Source organism: Pristiophorus japonicus, chromosome 6, assembly GCF_044704955.1.
Source record: "Pristiophorus japonicus isolate sPriJap1 chromosome 6, sPriJap1.hap1, whole genome shotgun sequence".
In the NCBI taxonomy this organism is placed as follows: domain Eukaryota; kingdom Metazoa; phylum Chordata; class Chondrichthyes; family Pristiophoridae; genus Pristiophorus; species Pristiophorus japonicus.
In genome coordinates this window covers 250985687-251006298 of record NC_091982.1, presented here as the reverse complement: position 1 = coordinate 251006298, position 20612 = coordinate 250985687, and the positions used below count along the sequence as shown (strand labels likewise).

Sequence of the window (20612 nt, the reverse complement as noted above, 5' to 3'; positions counted from 1 at the left end):
ATGAGTGTCTCAACTCCTGACCCCCCCCCAAAGCCTTTCCATCACAAGACACAAGTCAGGAGTGTGATGGAATATTCTCCACTTGCCTGGATGAATGCAGCTCCAACAACACTCAAGAAGCTCAACACCATCCAGGACAAAACAGTCTTCTTGACTGGCACCCCATTCATCCCCTTAAACATTCACTCCCTCCACCACCGATGCACCGTGGCTGCAGTGTGTACCATCTACAAGATGCACTACAGGAACTCGTCCAAGGCTTCTTCGGCAGCATCTCCCAAACTTGCGACCTCTACCACCTAGAATGACAAGGGCAGCAGGCGCATGGGAACATGGGACCACCGCCAAGTTCCCCGCCAAGTCACACATCATCCTGACTTGGAAATATATCGCCATTCCTTCATCGTTGCTGGGTCACAATCCTGGAACTCCCTCCCTAACAGCACTGTGGGAGTACCTCCACCACACGGACTGCAGTGGTTTAAGAAAACGGCTCACCACCACCTTCTCAAGGGCAATGATGGGCAATAAATGCCAGCCTTGGCAGCGACACCCACATCCCAGGAACAAATTAAAAAAGATATAAAGACAACCTCGGATTCATCAAATGCCCATGTGTTTTTCAAAGCTGTGCAGATTTTAGAAGATGACGCTAGGGGACTGAAGGTACGAGCAGGGAACAGCGAAACCTCGCAAATCTCCCCGAAATCGGCAACTTAATTCCGGTGCCCTCGTTTGAAAGCTGAAAGTTACACTCTGTGATTGCGAGAAATTTAAACCTCCCACAGTAAACTGTAGCAGTGTGACTGTATCTTTATAAAACCATTAGAGTGGAATATTAAGGAGCTCCCCACCTGCCAGCAGTACCCTGATCGTCAGATTTCGTCCCAGAGACAGTCCAGTTAATCTGTGAACACAAGCCAAAAACCTCCATTCAAATTCTGATGGTAAAACACAGCTATTCACATTTTAAATGAGTATGGATCCTGTCAGGTAGTAAACTTTACTTAGAATTAGTTAACCATCCAATCATCTTTGCACCTTCAAAAGGTACAACTTGTCTGCACAGGTCAGGAGTTCAACAACATGTGAACTCTATTCATCACAGGTGAGCTGAGAATGAACAACATTCCATTTCTGTAGTCTAACACTCCCAGGGCAGGTACAGCACATGTTAGATACAGAGTACAGCTCCCTTTACACTGTCCCATCAAACGCTCCCAGGGCTGGTACAGCACGGGTTAGATACAGAGTAAAGCTCCCTCTACATTGTCCCATCAAACACTCTCAGGGCAGGTACCGGTACATCACGGGGTTAGATAAAGAGTAAAGATCCCTCTACTGTAAGTAGCTGTAAAACTTGTCCGCACATTACAGCAAAAACAGTGATACATTTTTTTTCATATCTATCCTGTGAAAATGAATAGTGATGAAAGTAGAAGCAGTTTTTGTACCATAAACATGTTTAAGGTACAATTCAGCTGACTAGGCCCTAAGCTCTGAACTCCCTCCCTAAACCTCTCCGCCTCTCTACCTCTCTTTCCTCCTTTAAGATGCTCCTTAAAACCTACCTCTTTGACCAAGCTTTTGGTCATCTGCCATAATTTCTTCTTGTGTGGCTCAGTGTCAAATTTTTTGTTGTCGTCTTATAACACTCCTGTGAAGCGCCTTGGGACGTTTTACTGCGTTAAAGACGATATATAAATATAAGTTGTTGTCGTCGTTGTAGTTAACTGCTTCCACTGATTGTGCATAAGACTAACCAATCTTCAGTGGTGACTTTCAGGAGTGTTAGAGATGGTTGTGCTCCTTATTCGATCCTAATGCTGTGGTCCTCTTAAAAGCTGTAGCTGTATTAGGATCTGGCTTATGTTTTCATATTATTTGTGGGATGTCACACTCTGCACCCCAAGATGAGTTGACACTTGTTGCAAGACTGCTCCAAGTTGCTGAGGTGCGCAGTATTAAGGATGAAAACAGTGCTTTTAGAAATTGATAATTTATAGCCGAAGCATTCTCAGCCCTTAATTAAGAAACCTAAGTGGCTCAGCTCAGATCCCTTTTTGCCCAGGGTGCTCTGAGCAGATAATGCATCATCTGTACATTCACTCAAAGTTATCTTTGATAGTTGTATTTCATTGATTTGCACCCAAGTCCCAAATTCTAAAGATAAGGAGCAACTGGCCGAGTTCTTTGCATTATGTATATTAGGTTATAGATACAGGGAGAAGGAACGGTAACATGGACAGATGCAGTGAGAAGGAGGAACTGAAGGAAATCCTTATTAGACGGGAAATTGTGTTAGGGAAATTGATGGGATTGAAGGCCGATAAATCCCTGGGGCCTGATAGTCTGCATCCCAGAGTACTTAAGGAAGTGGCCCTAGAAATAGTGGATGAATTGGTGATCATTTTCCAAAAGTCTATCGACTCTGGATCAATTCCTATGGACTGGAGGGTAGCTAATGTAACACCACTTTTTAAAAAAGGAGGAAGAGAGAAAACGGGTAATTATAGACCGGTTAGCCTGACATCAGTAGTGGGGAAAATGTTGGAATCAATTATTAAAGATGAAATAGCAGCCCATTTGGAAAGCAGTGACAGGATCGGTCCAAGTCAGCATGAATTTATGAAAGGGAAATCATGCTCGACAAATCTTCTAGAATTTTTTGAGGATGTAACTAGTAGAGTGGACAAGGGAGAACCAGTGGATGTGGTGTATTTGGACATTCAAAAGGCTTTTGACAAGGTCCCACACAAGAGATTGGTGTGCAAAATTAAAGCACATGGTATTGGGGGTAATGTTCTGACGTGGATAGAGGATTGGTTGGCAGACAGGAAGCAGAGAGTCGGGATAAACGGATCTCATAGAAACGTTTAAAATTCTGACGGGTTTAGACAGGTTAGATGCAGGAAGAATGTTCCCAATGTTGTGGAAGTCCAGAACCAGGGGTCAAAGTCTAAGGATAAGGGGTAAGCCATTTAGGACCGAGATGAGGAGAAACTTCTTCACCCAGAGAGTGGTGAACCTGTGGAATTCTCTATCACAGGAAGTTGTTGAGGCCAATTCACTAAATATATTCAAAAAGGAGTTAGATGTAGTCCTTACTACTAGGGGGATCAAGGGGTATGGCGAGAAAGCAGGAATGGGGTACTGAGGTTGCATGTTCAGCCATGAACTCATTGAATGGCGGTTCAGGCTCGAAGGACCGAATGGCCTACTCCTGCACCTATGTTTCTATGTTTCTACATTGTCCCATCAAACACTCCCAGGGCAGGTACAGCACGGGGTTAGATACAGAGTAAAGTTCCCTCTACACTGTCCCATCAAACACTCCCAGAGCAGGTACAGCACGGGGTTAGATACAGAGTAAAGCTCCCTCTACATTGTCCCATCAAACACTCCCAGGGCAGGTACAGCACGGGGTTAGATACAGAGTTAAAGCTCCCTCTACACTGTCCCATCAAACACTCCCAGGGCAGGTAACGCATGGGTCTCCACATTCCAGATACGACAGTTACTTTACTGGGTTCTCACGTGCGTTGAGTGCAGTTGGAGAGAGCCCTGTAAAAAAAAGCCCTGTCAGGGTTGCCGAAAGCGTTTTAAGGAGGGTTTCTACCAACAGTGGAGGGGGGTTGGGGAGGGAGGGGGTGTATAACCAATTGCGGCACCGAGTTCATCTAACAGCAGGACTGGAAGCCTGAAATAGCCAGGACCGCCTGCAGGGGGCCACCCTGCTCCACTTCACTCCTGTTCAGACTTCACCCCGTGCTAACAGAAAGCAGAGAGTCAGGATAAATGGGTCTTTTTCAGGTTGGAAATCGGTGGTTAAATGGTGTGCCACAGGGATCGGTGCTGGGACCACAACTGTTTACAATATACACAGATGACCTGGAGGAGGGGACAGAGTGTAGTGTAACAAAATTTGCAGATGACACAAAGATTAGTGGGGAAGCGGGTTGTGTAGAGGACACAGAGAGGCTGCAAAGAGATTTAGATAGGTTAAGTGAATGGGCTAAGGTTTGGCAGATGGAATACAATGTCGGAAAATGTGAGGTCATCCACCTTGGAAAAAAAAACAGTAAAAGGGAATAATTATTTGAATGGGGAGAAATTACAACATGCTGCAGTGCAAAGGGACTTGGGGGTCCTTGTGCATGAATCCCAAAAAGTTAGTTTGTAGGTACAGCAGATAATCAGGAAGGCAAATGGAATGTTGGCCTTCATTGCAAAAGGGATGGAGTACAAAAGCAGGGAGGTCCTACTGCAACTGTACAGGGTATTGGTGAGGCCGCACCTGGAGTACTGCGTGCAGTTTTGGTCACCTTACTTAAGGAAGGATATACTAGCCTTGGAGGGGGTACAGAGACAATTCACTAGGCTGATTCCGGAGATGAGGGGGTTACCTTATGATGATAGATTGAGTAGACTGGGTCTTTACTCGTTGGAGTTCAGAAGGATGAGGGGTGATCTTATAGAAACATTTAAAATAATGAAAGGGATAGACAAGATAGAGGCAGAGAGGTTGTTTCCACTAGTCGGGGAGACTAGAACTAGGGGGCACAGCCTCAAAATATGGGGGAGCCAATTTAAAACCGAGTTGAGAAGGAATTTCTTCTCCCAGAGGGTTGTGAATCTGTGGAATTCTCTGCCCAAGGAAGCAGTTGAGGCTAGCTCATTGAATGTATTCAAGTCACAGATAGATAGATTTTTAACCAATAAGGGAATTAAGGGTTATGGGGAGCGGGCGGGTAAGTGGAGCTGAGTCCACGGCCAGATCAGCCATGATCTTTTTAAATGGCGGAGCAGACTCTAGGGGCTAGATGGCCTACTCCTGTTCCTAATTCTTATGTTCTTATGTTCATGGTCAAAAGCGGAGGATTACACCACATAGATATCGGTCTGACAGGCATGGGGTTCAGCACTGCACGAGTTCATCAGGTGAATGGTGAGTGCCCTGCTTCTGACTCCCACTGACAGCCAAATCACCTTCATTTTTCTCCCTTCACTAACACTGTGAAACACTGCAGCTCTAAAACACAAGATGGCAGCAACATCCCAGACATGCCACAATGCAGCATTCTGCATTTACCAAAAAGGGATGGTAGTGACATGGAAACAAAGCTCTACACTGTCCCATCAAACGCTCCCAGGGCTGGTACAGCACGGGTTAGTTACAGAGTAACGCTCCCTCTACACTGTCCCATCAAATACTCCCAGGTGTGTGAGGTTGGATCAGCTGTTGGAACAGCTGTAGAGCGGAGAGAGTGGCAGGGAGGGGACAGTGGGGCCAGAAGTCAACAGATACTTCTCACAATTTCTTTTATCCCCGGCACAAGGTAAGGCTCCTCCACCACCGGCCTGGTGGCAAAGGACCTTCTCCCACTCAACTGACCAATGTGGGAGGGGGATTGGAGCAATTTAAGTATTAGAGAGTGAAATGGTCTATGCCTGTTATAGGCGATACACAGTGTAAATAAGTCAGAGGACAACTCACTGACCTCCCTGCACCACCCCTCGCCCCACTCGATGCTGATTGCTTGAAGTGTAAAGCACTTACCGGATCCAAGTATGGGAATCCCAGCTCACTGCTGACTGACAGGAGAATCTCCTTCTCCAGCTGATAGCGCTCCATGTACCAAACAAGGTCCTGCACAGAGCACAGAGACAGGCAGCTCATTAACCTGCTATATAGCAACCATCCTATACTAGTGTCAGCTGGCCTTGTTAGCATTCTCTCCCTGTTCGAGCCCCACTACAGAGACATGAGCACATAATCTAGGCTTACATTCCAGTGCAGTACTGAGGGAGTGTTGTACTGTAGGAGGGGCAGTACTGAGGGTAGTGCTGCACTGTCAGAAGGGCAGTACTGAGGGAGCGCGCATTGTCGGAGGGGCAGTACTGAGGGAGTGTTGCACTGTAGGAGAGGCAGTACTGAGGGAATGCCGCACTGTTGCAGGTGCAGTACTGAGGGTAGTGCTGCACTGTCGGAAGGGCAGTACTGAGGGAGCGCCGCACTGTCAGAGGGGCAGTACTGAGGGAGTGCTGCACTGTTGGAGGGACAATACTGAGGGAACGCTGCACTGTTGGAGGGTCAGTACTGAGGGAGCATTGCACTGTCGGAAGGGCATACTGAGGGAGCGCCACACTGTCGGAGGGGCAGTACTGAGGGAGTGCTGCAAGGAGCGCTGCACTGTTGGAGGGTCAGTACTGAGGGAGCGTTGCACTGTTGGAGGGGCAGCATTGAGGGAGCGCTGCACTGTCGAGGGGCAGTACTGAGGGAATGCTACACTGTCGGAGGGGCAGTACTGAGGGAGCGCTGAACTGTCGGAGGGGCAGTACTGAGGGAGTGCTACACTGTCGGAGGGGCAGTACTGAGGGAGCGCTGCACTGTCAGAGGGGTAGTACTGAGGGAGTGCTGCACAGTCAGAGTGGCAGTACTGAGGGAGTGCAGCATGGTCGGAGGTGCCATCTTTCGGATGAGACGTTAAACCGAAGCTCCGTCTGCCATCTCAGGTGGCATAAAAGATCCCACGGCACTATTGGAAGAAGAGCAGGGGAGTTATCCCTGGTGTCCTGGCCAATATTTATCCCTCAACCAACATCACTAAAACTGATTATCCAGTCATTATCACATTGTTGTTCGTGGGAGCTTGCTGTGCGCAAATTGGCTGCAGTGTTTCCTACATCACAACAGGGACTGCACTGCAAAAGTACTTCATTGGCTGTAAAGCGCTTTGGGATGTCCTGAGGATATTAATACAAGTGTACCCTCAACATTTTCTGAATTTAGTTTTGGGTGTGTGGGTTCAAGATGTTCGGTAGTAGCACTGAAGTCGGGAGCAAGATGGGTACAGGAGTGTAACGCTACTGTTACTGAACAATTAATCCAGAGAGCATGAGTTCAAATACCACCATGGCAGTTTGAGAATTTAAATTCGGTTGAAACTGGAAATAAAAAGCTGGTGTCAGTAAAAGTGGTCATGAAGCTGTTGGATTGTCATCAAACCCAACTGGTCACTAATGTCCTTTTGGGAAGGAAATCTGCCGCCCTTACCCAGTCTGCGTCACTCACTTGGCGAGGGGTGATTTGGTTTGTATCCAGCTGATCCTCCTGCACACTCTGATAATAATCCAGGTTTTCCAGCATGGCTTCATCCGTCGGCCGGATCAGTAAATAGGATTTGGTGGCTTCCAATGCCTTCTCATAATTATCAACTGCAGAAACAGAAACATAAGAACATAAGAAATAGGAGCAGGAGTAGGCCATTTGACCCCTTGAGCCTGCTCACCATTTAATAAGATCATGGCTGATCCGATCATGGACTCAGCTTCACTTCCCTGCCCGCTCCCCATAACCCTTTATTCACTTATCGCTCAAAAATCTGTCTATCTTATATGATTCGATAAGATCACCTCTCATTCTTCTGAACTGCAATGAGAGTAGCCCCAACCTACTCAACCTATCTTCATAAGTCAACCCCCTCATCTCCGGAATCAGAGATGAGGGGGTTGACTTATGAAGATAGAAAGGCTGGATTGAAGGTAAGCTCAGTAGAAAAGCTGGGATTGTTCTCAGAGAGCGAGAGAGGGAGAAAGAGTGGGAGGGAGAGAGGGAGGGAGGGAGGGAGAGAGGGAGGGTGGGATGGAGTGGGGGGAGGGAGTGGGAGAGGGAGGGAGAGAGGAGAGAGAGGGAGAAAGAGAAAGAGAGAGAGAGGGGGGTCTGGCAGTGGGAGAGAGAGAGAGAGGGAGGGGTCGGGAAAGAGAGCGGTAGGGAGAGAGAGAGGGAGGGAGAGAGAGCAACAACACTCCATTAAATCAGCTCCCAGGACATACACCTGGCACTCTGCCAACTTCAAACATCTGTAGCCTCTTGGGGGAAGGCAAGTGCGGGTGACTCTGACTGTTTAATAACGGCACATATCAATATTTTAAATAATTAATTCTCGGACTGTGAACATTGCTGACAAGACTGGCGTTTATTGCCCATCCCTAGTTGCTCTGAGAAGCTGGTGGAGAGCCTTCTCCTTGAACAGCAGGTAATGTTTGACACAATCTGAGTGGCCACGCAGTGGCCTTCAGAGGGCAGTTAAAAGTCAAACCTTTGGTGTGGGACTGGAGGCACATATAGGCCTAGACCGGGTAAGGGCAGCAGGTGCAGGGCCAAGACCAGGTATGGGCACCGGGGAAGGGCCCAGTCCCATAGAGCACCGGGGAAGGGCCCAGTCCCACAGAGCACCAGGGGAAGGGCCCAGTCCCACAGGGCCCGGGGGAAGGGCCCAGTCCCACAGGGCACAGGGGGAAGGGCCCAGTGCTACAGGGCACCGGGGGAGGGGCCCAGTCCCACAGGGCACCGGGGAAGGGCCCAGTCCCACAGGGCCCGGGGGAAAGGTCCAGTCCTACAGGGCACCGGGGGAAGGGCCCAGTGCTACAGGGCACCGGGGGAAGGGCCCAGTCCCACAGGGCACCGGGGGAAGGGCCCAGTCCCACAGGGCCCGGGGGAAAGGTCCAGTCCTACAGGGCACCGGGGGAAGGGCCCAGTCCCACAGGGCACCGGGGGAAAGGTCCAGTCCTACAGGGCACCGGGCAAGGGCCCAGTCCCACAGGGCACCGGGGGAGGGGCCCAGTCCCACAGGGCACCGGGGAAGGGCCCAGTCCCACAGGGCCCGGGGGAAGGGCCCAGTCCCACAGGGCACAGGGGGAAGGGCCCAGTGCTACAGGGCACCGGGGGAAGGGCCCAGTCCCACAGGGCACCAGGAGAAGGGCCCAGTCCCACAGGGCCCGGGGGAAGGGCCCAGTCCCACAGGGCACAGGGGGAAGGGCCCAGTCCCACAGGGCACCGGGGAAGGGCCCAGTCCTACAGGGCACCAGGAGAAGAGCCCAGTGCTACAGGGCACCGGGGGAAGGGCCCAGTGCTACAGGGCACCGGGGGAAGGGCCCAGTGCTACAGGGCACCGGGGGAAGGGCCCAGTCCTACAGGGCACCGGGGGACGGGCCCAGTCCCACAGGGCACCGGGGGAAGGGCCCGGTCCCACAGGGCACCAAGGAAAGGGCCCAATGCTACAGGGCACCGGGGGAAGGGCCCAGTCCCACAGGGCAGTGCACCAGGGGAAGGGCCCAGTCCCACAGGCAGTGTTATGTATGTAAACATGACAACTGTGTAAGACTTGCCACCAGAGGGCGCACCTGTTGGAGACCCAAGGGTCACCTGCACACCTCATGCAAGCGAGTATAAAATGTTGTCTGCCATGCTGCTTTGGCACTCTGGAGTTTTATTAAAGAGACTAAGCTCACAGTACTCAGTCTTGTGGAGTTATTCCAAACGTAACAATTGGCAATAAGTAACAGATCACGAACTTTCACGCGGTTATGACTGCCGTTGGTATTCTTGAGCGATTTGTAGAGGGTGATGATTGGGAAGCCTTCATTGAACGTCTCGACCAGTACTTTGTGGCCAACTAGCTGGATGCGGACAATAAAGCGATCAAGCGCAGGGCGATTCTCCTCACCGTTTGTGGGTCTACATCTACATCACGCATCTGCTAGCACTGACGAAACCAACGGAAAAGACATATGCAAAGTTGTGTACGCTGGTTCGGGAACACCTCAAGCTGAAGGAGCGCATCTTAATGACCAGGTATTGCTTCTATACGCATCATCGCTCCGACGGCCAGGACGTGGCGAGTTATGTTGCAGACCTAAGACGCCTTGTGGGACCTTGCATTTTTGCTGGATATTTGGGAGAAATTCTGCGGGACTTTTTCATGCTTGGAATCGGCCACGAGGTCATTCTTCGCAAGCTGCTGTCTGCCGAATCCTCAGACCTGATCACGATAGCCCAGGCTTTCAATGCAAGAACGATAATACTAAAATGATATCTTCTCAGTATCAAAGCTCAGTGGCAAGTACTGTGCATAAAATAATGCCGTAGCAGGCAGAACTGTACATGGCAGGGCCTACACATCTGCAACTGCAACACCTAGGATGCCTCGGAGTCCGCCGTAGGGCGTGAATGCGAATCCATTAACACCATGTTGGCGCTGCGGGGGTAATCATAGAACCCATCAATGTCGATTCAAGCACTACGTGTGCAAAGGCTGCGAAACAATGGGGCACCTCCAGCGAATGTGCAAACGTGCTGCGACTCATCACATGGCAGAGTCGGCAGAAGATGGTCCATCCGAAGTGGATCATGCAGAACAAGTAAGAGAGGCAACTCAACCTGAGGCCGAGGAAGAAATGTATGGGGACACCAGGAAGAAGTGTATGGGGACACCATCGAACACCTGCACAACCTGGAAGAGGTTCTAAGTCGACAAATCAGAGTGGGACTCAGGCTGAAAAGCTCCAAGTGTGTTTTTCTGGCGCCAGAGGTCGAATTTTTGGGGAGAAAGATTGCGGCAGATGGCATCAGACCCACGGACTCAAAGATGGAGGCCATCAAGAACGCACCCAGACCACAGAATGTGATGGGAGCTGCGTTCATTCCTGGGACTCCTCAACTATTTTGGTAACTTTCTACCCGGGTTGAGCACTTTGCGGGAACCATTGCACATGTTGCTACGTAAGGGTGACAACTGGGTTTGGGGTAAATCTCAAGAGACAGCCTTTGAGAAGGAGGAGAGCGGTGAGTTGTGGGAAGGCCCAGCAGTCGGAGGGAGAGGGGGCGTCGGAGGAGCGGTGAGTCGTGGGAAGGCCCAGCAGTCGGAGGGAGAGGGAGTGTCGGAGGAGGAGCGGTGAGTCGTGGGAAGGCCCAGCAGTCGGAGGGAGAGGGAGTGTCGGAGGAGGAGCGGTGAGTCGTGGGAAAGCCCAGCAGTCGGAGGGAGAGGCAGTGTCGGAGGAGGAGCGGTGAGTCGTGGGAAGGCCCAGCAGTCGGAGGGAGAGGGAGCGTCGGAGGAGGAGCGGTGAGTCGTGGGAAGGCCCAGCAGTCGGAGGGAGAGGGAGTGTCGGAGGAGGAGCGGTGAGTCGTGGGAAGGCCCAGCAGTCGGAGGGAGAGGCAGTGTCGGAGGAGGAGCGGTGAGTCGTGGGAAGGCCCAGCAGTCGGAGGAGAGCGGTGAGTTGTGGGAAGGCCCAGCAGTCGGAGGGAGAGGCAGTGTCGGAGGAGGAGCGGTGAGTCGTGGGAAGGCCCAGCAGTCGGAGGGAGAGGCAGTGTTGGAGGAGAGCGGTGAGTCGTGGGAAGGCCCAGCAGTCGGAGGAGAGCGGTGAGTTGTGGGAAGGCCCAGCAGTCGGAGGGAGAGGCAGTGTCGGAGGAGGAGCGGTGAGTCGTGGGAAGGCCCAGCAGTCGGAGGGAGAGGGAGTGTCGGAGGAGGAGCGGTGAGTCGTGGGAAGGCCCAGCAGTCGGAGGGAGAGGCAGTGTCGGAGGAGGAGCGGTGAGTCGTGGGAAGGCCCAGCAGTCGGAGGGAGAGGCAGTGTCGGAGGAGGAGCGGTGAGTCGTGGGAAGGCCCAGCAGTCGGAGGGAGAGGCAGTGTCGGAGGAGGAGCGGTGAGTCGTGGGAAGGCCCAGCAGTCGGAGGGAGAGGCAGTGTCGGAGGAGGAGCGGTGAGTCGTGGGAAGGCCCAGCAGTCGGAGGGAGAGGCAGTGTCGGAGGAGGAGCGGTGAGTCGTGGGAAGGCCCAGCAGTCGGAGGGAGAGGGAGTGTCGGAGGAGGAGCGGTGAGTCGTGGGAAGGCCCAGCAGTCGGAGGGAGAGGCAGTGTCGGAGGAGGAGCCAGCTGGTGCAGCTGCAGCAGGGAGAGAAGGCAAAAAAGAAGTAAAAAGAAATCGAAGTGTGACGTCACAGCCAAGGGGGTAAGTGAGTGGCTGGTGATTGGTGAATAATTTTGCTTCTTTTTCTTTTCCTTTATCAGTAAGAAACCTTTGGCATTGTGCCAAATTAAATTAATTTAAGGGTTAAGTCATGGCAGGAGAGCCCAGACATGTGTCATGCTCCTCCTGTGCTATGTGGGAAGCCAGGGACGCTTCCGGTGTCCCTGACGACTACATGTGCGACAAGTGTATCCAGCTGCAGCTCCTGACAGACGGCATTGCGGCACTGGAGCTGCGCATGGATTCACTCTGGAGCATCCGCGATGCTGAGGATGTCGTGACTAGCATGTTTAGTGAGTTGGTCACACCGCAGGCAAAGGCTACACAGGCAGATAGGGAATGGGCGACCAGCAGGAAGAGCAGCGGAAGGAAGGGAGTGCAGGGGTCCCCTGCGGTCAACCCCTCCAAAACAGATACACCGTTTTGGGTACTGTTGGGGGGGAGGGATGACTCATCAGGAGAGGGCAGCAGCAGCCAAGTTCATCGCACCGTGGGTAGCTCTGCTGCACAGGAGGGCAGCAAAAAGAGTGGGAGAGCTATAGTGGTAGGGGATTCTATTGTAAGGGGAATAGATAGACGTTCCTGTGGCCGCAATGGAGCTGCGGAATACCAAAGGGCAGAAAAAGCTAGTGGGAGTTGTGTACAGACCACCAAACAGTAGCAGTGAGGTTGGGGACAGCATCAAACAAGAAATTAGGGATGCATGCAATAAAGGTACAGCAGTTATCATGGGTGACTTTAATCTACATATACATTGGGCTAACCAAACTGGTAGCAATACGGTGGAGGAGGATTTCCCTGAGTGTATTAGGGATGGTTTTCTAGACCAATATGTTGTGGAACCAACTAGAGGGCTGGCCATCCTAGACTGGGTGATGTGTAATGAGAAAGGACTAATTAGCAATCTTGTTGTGCAAGGCCCCTTGGGGAAGAGTGACCATGATCTGGTAGAATTCTTTATTAAGATGGAGAGTGACACAGTTAATTCAGAACTTAAGGAAAGGTAACTTCGATGGTATGAGACGTGAATTGGCTAAAATAGACTGACGAATGATACTTAAAGGGTTGACGGTGGATAGGCAATGGCAAACATTTAAAGATCACATGGATGAATTTCAACAGTTGTACATCCCTGTCTGGAGTAAAAATAAAACGGGGAAGGCGGCTCAACCGTGGCTAACAAGGGAAATTAAGGATAGTGTTTAATCCAAGGAAGAGGCATATAAATTGACCAGTAAAAGCAGCAAACCTGAGGACTGGGAGAAATTTAGAATTCAGCAGAGGAGGACAAAGGGTTTAATTAGGTGGGGGAAAATAGAGTATGAGAGAAAGCTTGCTGGGAACATAAAAACTGACTGCAAAAGCTTCTATAGATATGTGAAGAGAAAAAGATTAGTGAAGACAAATATAGGTCCCTTGCAGTCAGAATCAGGTGAATTTATCATGGGGAACAAAGAAATGGCAGACTAGTTGAACAAATACTTTGGTTCTGTCTTCACTAAGGAAGACACAAATAACCTTCTGGAAATACTAGGGGACCGAGGGTCTAGTGAGAAGGAGGAACTGAAGGATATCCTTATTACTCGGGAAATTGTGTTAGGTAAATTGATGGGATTGAAGGCCGATAAATCTCCGGGGTCTGATAGTCTGCATCCCAGAATACTTAAGGAAGCGGCCCTAGAAATAGTGGATTCATTGGTGATCATTTTCCAACAGTATATCGACTCTGGATCAGTTCCTATGGACTGGAAGGTAGCTAATGTAATACCACTTTTTTAAAAAGGAGGGAGAGAGAAAACGGATATTTATAGACCGACATCAGTAATGGGGAAAATGTTGGAATCAATTATTAAAGATTAAATAGCAGCGCATTTGTAAAGCAGTGACAGGATCGGTCCAAGTCAGCATGGATTTATGAAAGGGAAATCATGCTTGACGAATTTTCTGGAATTTTTTGAGGATGTAACTAGCAGAGTGGACAAGGGAGAACCAGTGGATGTGGTGTATTTGGACTTTCGAAAGGCTTTTGACAAGGTCCCACACAAGAAATTAAAGCACATGGTATTGGGGGTAATATACTGATGTGGATAGAGAACTGGTTGGCAGACAGGAAGCAGAGAGTCGGAATAAACGGGTCCTTTTCAGAATGGTAGGCAGTGACTAGTGGGGTGCTGCAGGGCTCACTGCTGGGACCCCAGCTATTTACAATATACATTAATGATTTAGATGAAGGAATTGAGTGTAATATCTCCAAGTTTGCAGATGACACTAAGCTGGGTGGCAGTGTGAGCTGTGAGGAGGATGCTAAGAGGCTGCAGGATGACTTGGACAGGTTAGGTGAGTGGGCAAATGCATGACAGATGCAGTATAATGTGAATAAATGTGAGGTTATCCACTTTGGTGGCAAAAACACGAAGAAAGAATATAATCTGAATGGTGGCAGATTAGGAAAAGGGGAGGTGCAACGAGACCTGGGTGTCATGGTACATCAGTCATTGAAAGTTGGCATGCAGGTACAGCAGGCGATGAAGAAGACAAGAAGACAAATGGCACGTTGGCCTTCATAGCTAGGGGTTTTGAGTATAGGAGCAGGGAGGTCTTACTGCAGTTGTACAGGATCTTGGTGAGGCCTCACCTGGAATATTGTGTTCAGTTTTTGTCTCCTAATCTGAGGAAGGTTGTTCTTGCTATTGAGGGAGTGCAGGGAAGGTTCACCAAACTGATTCCCGGGATGGCAGGACTGACATCTGAGGAGAGACTGGATTGACTGGGCCTGTATTCACTGGAGTTTAGAAGGATGAGAGGGGATCTCATGGAAACATTTAAAATTCTGACAGGACTGGACAGGTTAGATACAGGAAAAATGTTCCCGATATTGGGGAAGTCCAGAACTAGGGGACACAGTCTAAGGATAAGGGGTAAGCCATTTAGGACTGAGGTGAGGAGAAACTTCTTCACTCAGAGAGTTGTTAACCTGTGGAATTCTCTACTGCAGAGAGTTGTTGATGCCAGTTCATTGGATATATTCAAGAGGGAGTTAGATATGTCCTTTACAGCTAAAGGGATCAAGGAGTATGGAGAGAAAGCAGGAAAGGGGTACTGAGGTGAATGATCAGCCATAATCTTCTTGAACGGTGGTGCAGGCTCGAAGAGCCAAATGGCCTACTTCTCCACCTATTTTCTATGTTTCTATGTTGAGAAAGCCAGAAACCTGCTATGTTCTAACAAGTTATTTGTATTGTATGACTCGTGTAAACGTTTAGTGCTAGCTTGTGATGCATCTTCTTACGGGGTCGGGTGTGTGTTACAGCAAACCAATGTATCAGGCAAACTGCAACCAGTTGCATATGCGTCTAGAAGTTTATCTAAGGCTGAAATAGCCTAAAGTATGGTCGAGAAAGAGCATGCGTATACGGGGTTAAGAAAATGCCTATTTGGACTCTGGTTCGAGCTTGAAAACAACCACAAACTGCTCCTTTCGCTGTTTTCAGAAAGCAAAGGTACCGTATATACTCGCGTATCATGCGACTTTTGAAGACCTAAATTGTAACCTAAATTTGGGGGGGTAGCATGATACGCGAAATACAAAATTTGCGGGTGTGAAGTGCTGGCCAAGATTAGGCTGTTAGGCTGTTAAGCAGACCGTATCCATTTACGGTAAGTCAAATAGTACATATGTATATCAAATAAAGATGATTTTGATAAAACTGATGTTTTACTTGCTGATACACACGTAATGTTTACGCTTTCCAAATCAGCTGAGAGGCTAACTACCAAAGGAAAACAGAAACGATTCTTAATGAAACTATTACCGGTATATTTAATTTTTTTAAATGCTTTAACAATCAAATCTCCATCTATCTCAGCCCATGCTTCTTTTACCCACAAACACAGTAGAGGCAAATCCGGAGCCTTCATATTCCCTCCCTTCGTAAATGATTTCTCTCCTTCCATCATCCAGTCATTCCATTTCTTTCTTATATTGTCTTTAAATGGCTTATTAATGGATACGTCAAGTGGCTGAACGACGCTAGTCAAGCCAGCTGGAATGATTGCTATATCGGTGTTCGATTCGCGAACAGCTTTCACAACAGAATTCACTCGATGTGACCTAAACATATCCCACAGAAGTAAACTTTTTTGGCGTCATAAACCACCTGCTCTTGATTCCCAAACTCTCTTCAGCCAAATCTTGCAGCCATTATCGTTCATCCATCCTTTTTCGTTTCATGATTCGGTTGTTAAGGTCTGTATTCGATCGTTGTTATGTGTTAGGGTACTTGTTACGTGTTGGGTACTTGTTAAACTTGTTTGAAAGCCTAGCCTAGTGTCATCTGGTATCTCAAAAAAGTGACTCGCATGATACATGAGATATATGATAAAATCATGTTTTGGGGACGAAAATTTAGGGGTCGCATGATACGTGAGATCGTAGGATACGCGAGTATATACGGTATAAACACCAATGCTTCGTCCCGCATCCAAAGATGGGCACTAACATTGTCCACTTATGACTATGTTATCCGCCACAGACCAGGCATGGAGAACTGTGCCGATGCCCTCAGTCAGCTACTATTGCCCACCACCGAGGTTTTTGAGAGTGAGGGGTCGCGGCTCGCCAGATCAGGACCTCGACTAGCCAGGACCCTGTGCTATCACTTGTAAAAAGTTGCGTCCTCAATAGAAGCTGGTCGACTGTTCCCGGGGAAATGCATGATGAAATTAAGCCGTTTCACCGATGTAAAGATAAAATGTCCATCCAGTCAGATTGTCTCTTATGTAATCGAGTGGTTTTGCCAAAAAACGTCAGGGAAACATTTATACCCGACCTACATTGTACCCACCCAGGCATAGTCATGATGAAGGCTATCGCCAGATCACATATTTGGTGGCCCGGCATTGACTCGGATTTGTTTTACTACAGCTATGTAAGGTATTGGTGAGGCCACACCTGGAATACTGCGTGCAGTTTTGGTTTCCATATTTATGAAAGGATATACTTGCTTTGAAGGCAGTTCAGAGAAGGTTCACTAGGTTGATTCCGGTTATGAGGGAGTTGACTTATGAGGAAAGGTTGAGTAGGTTGGGCCTCTACTCATTGGAATTCAGAAGAATGAGAGGTGATCTTATCGAGACGTATAAGATTATGAGGGGGCTTGACAGGGTGGATGCAGAGAGGATGTTTCCACTGATGGGGGAGACTCGAACTAGAGGGCACGATCTTAGAATAAGGGGCCACCCATTTAAAACAGAGATGAGGAGAAATTTCTTCTCTCAGAGGGTTGTGAATCTGTGGAATTCGCTGCCTCAGAGAGCTGTGGAACCTGGGACATTGAATAAATTTAAGACAGAAATAGACGGTTTCTTAATTGATAAGGGGATGAGGGGTTATGGGGAGCGGGTAGGGAAGTGGAGCTGAGTCCATGATCAGATCAGCCATGATCTTATTGAATGGCGGAGCAGGCTCGAGGAGCTGTATGGCCCACTCCTGTTCCTATTTCTTATGTTCTTATGGAGTCATGCGTACACCAATGCAACACTTGCTCACAGTTGAGCAATGCACCAAGGGAGGCTCCACTGAGTCTGTGGTCATGGCCCTCCAAACCGTGGTCCAGGATCCACGTAGATTTTGCTGGCTCCTTTCTAGGAAAGATGTTCTTAGTAGTAGTGGACCCTTACTCTAAATGGATTGAATGTGTAATCATGTCATCCTGCACATCCACTGCCACCATTGAAAGCCTCCGGGCCATGTTCGCCACCCATGGCTTGCCCGACGTCCTCGTCAGTGACAATGGACCGTGTTTCACCAGCTTCGAATTCAACGAGTTTATGACCCGCAATGGCATTAAGCATGTCAGGTTTGCCCCGTTTAAGCCCGCATCCAACGGTCAAGCAGAACTGGCAGTCCAAACTATCAAGCAGAGCTTGAAATGCGTGACAAAGACGGCCCCCTGCAGACCCATTTATCTCGGATTCTGCTCAGCTACCGGATGCGACGCACTCGATTACTGCGGTTCCCCCGGTGGAACTGTTAATGAAGAGAGCACTCAAAGCCAGGCTCTCCTTAGTCCACCCGGATCTTAATGATTATGTGGAAACCCGGCGTCACCGGCAAAACATGTATCACGATCTCGCAGCTGTATCGTGTGACATTGATGTAAACGACCCTGTGTTTGTTCTTAATTACGGTCATGGTCCCAAATGGGTTGCTGGCGCTGTCTTGGCCAAAGAGGGGAATAGAGTATTTATTGTCAAACTATGTAATGGACAAACCTGCAGAAAGCATTTGGATCAGACCAAACTGCGGTTCACCGACAACCAGGAACAACCTGAAGAGGACATCACCATCATCGATCCACCAACACACACCCAACCAGCAATCGACCTCGCTGTCAATCAAGAGGATGAACCCACCATGCCCAACAGTCCGGTCAGACCAGCCACGCTGCAGTGCAGAAATGGCCCGACCAACTCACCCATGCCAGGATTCGAACTCAGGCGTTCAATCAGTGAGCAAAGTGCCCCGGACCGCCTCAACTTGTAAATAACTTGTATCAAAGACCTTGGGTGTGGGGGAGTGATGTTATGTATGTAAACTGTGTAAGCCTTGCCACCAGAGGGCACACCTGTTGGAGACCCAAAGGTCACAAGTATACCTCATGCAAGCGAGTATAAAAGATTGTCTGCCATGCTGCTTTGGCATTCTGGAGTTTTATTAGACTAAGGTCACGTCAGCTTAAGCTCACAGTACTCAATCTTGTGGAGTTATTCCAAACATAACAGGCAGAGCACCAGGGGAAGGGCCCAGTGCTATAGGGCACCAGGGGAAGGGCCCAATCTCCCAGGGCACCAGGGGAAGGGCCCAGTCTCACAGGGTACCAGGGGAAGAGCCCAGTCCTACAGGGCACCGGGAGAAGGGCCCAGTCCCACAGGGTACCGGGGGAAAGGCCCAGTCCCACAGGGTACCAGGGGAAGAGCCCAGTCCCACAGGGCACCGGGAGAAGGGCCCAGTCCCACAGGGCACTGGGGGAAAGGCCCAGTCCTACAGGGCACCGGGGGAAAGGCCCAGTCCCAAAGGGCATCAGGGGAAGGGCCCAGTCCCACAGGGCACCGGGAGAAGGGCCCAGTCGTACAGGGCACCGGGGGAAGGGCCCAGTCCTACAGGGCACCAGGGGAAGGGCCCAGTCCTACAGGGCACCGGGGGAAAGGCCCAGTCCCAAAGGGCATCAGGGGAAGGGCCCAGTCCCACAGGGCACCGGGAGAAGGGCCCAGTCCTACAGGGCACCGGGGGAAGGGCCCAGTCCTACAGGGCACCGGGGGAAGGGCCCAGTCCTACAGGGCACCAGGGGAAGGGCCCAGTCGTACAGGGCACCGGGGGAAAGGCCCAGTCCCACAGGGTACCAGGGGAAGAGCACAGTCCCACAGGGCACCGGGGGAAAGGCCCAGTCCCACAAGGCACCAGGGGAAGGGCCCAGTCCCACAGGGCACCGGGAGAAGGGCCCAGTCCTACAGGGCACCGGGGGAAGGGCCCAGTCCCACAGGGCACCGGGGGAAGGGCCCAGTCGTACAGGGCACCGGGAGAAGGGCCCAGTCCCACAGGGTACCAGGAGAAAGGCCCAGTCCCACAGGGTACCAGGGGAAGAGCCCAGTCCCACAGGGCACCGAGAGAAGGGCCCAGTCCCACAGGGCACCGGGGGAAAGGCCCAGTCCCACAGGGCACCAGGGGAAGAGCCCAGTCCCACAGGGCACCAGAGGAAGGACCCAGTTGTACAGGGCACCGGGGGAAAGGCCCAGTCCCACAGGGTACCAGGGGAAGAGCCCAGTCCCACAGGGCACCGGGGGAAAGGCCCAGTCCCACAGGGCACATGGGGAAGGGGCCCAGTCCCACAGGGCACCGGGAGAAGGGCCCAGTTCTACTGGGCACCGGGGGAAGGCCCAGTCCTACAGGGCACCAGGGGAAGGGCCCAGTCCCACAGGGCACCAGGGGAAGGGCCCAGTCGTACAGGGCACCGGGGGAAGGGCCCAGTCCCACAGGGCACCAGGGGAAAGGTCCAGTCCCACAGGGCACCAGGGGAAAGGCCCAGTCCCACAGGGCACCAGGGGAAGGACCCAGTGGTACAGGGCACCGGGGGAAGGGCCCAGTCCCACAGGGCACCAGGGGAAGGGCCCAGTCCCACAGGGCAGGCACCAGGGGAAGGGCCCAGTCCCACAGGGCACCAGGGGAAGGGCCCAGTCCCACAGGGCACCAGGGGGAAGGGCCCAGTCCCACAGGGCAGGCAGTAGGGGAAGGGCCCAGGTCCACAGGTCAGGGCACTATAGAAATGTAAGTTGTTCCTTAATTCCACATATCCATTGAAAGGATTCACTGGGATTTTACCGAGTGTGGCCATGGGCAGATCATTGGCCAAATGTCAGACTCAACGGTTTTGAGTCCAGGTTAGTCTACTGAAAGAGTAGGCCACCTGGCCCCTCGAGCCTGCTCCGCCATTTAATAAAATCATGGCTGATCTGATCATGGACTCAGCTCCACTTCCCTGCCCGCTCCCCATAACCCTTTACTCCCTTATCGCTCAAAAATCTGTCTATCTCCGCCTTAAATATATTCAATGACCCAGCCTCCATAACTCTCTGGGGCACAGAATTCCACAGATTTAAAACCCTCTGAGAAGAAATTACTCATCATCTCAGTTTTTAATGGGCGGCTCCTTATTCTGAGACTATGTCCCCTAGTTTTAGTTTCCCCTATGAGTGGAAATATCCTCTCTGCATCCACCAAGTCGAGCCTCATCATTATCTTATATATTTTGATAA

General features: G+C 50.6%; 1 protein-coding gene across 4 annotated transcripts in view; it reads right to left on the bottom strand.

The window, feature by feature from the left end:
- Positions 1-20612, bottom strand: part of p3h2 (prolyl 3-hydroxylase 2) — a 303175-nt gene that overhangs the window by 30405 nt on the left and 252158 nt on the right. For all 4 annotated transcript variants that reach the window (XM_070883825.1, XM_070883824.1, XM_070883823.1 and 1 more), the window contains exons 5-7: positions 7076-7218; positions 5561-5650; positions 855-907 (exon numbers count right to left, since the gene is read on the bottom strand). In XM_070883825.1, the coding sequence (XP_070739926.1) occupies positions 855-907; positions 5561-5650; positions 7076-7218 (286 nt within the window). The remainder of the gene's footprint in view (positions 1-854; positions 908-5560; positions 5651-7075; positions 7219-20612) is intronic.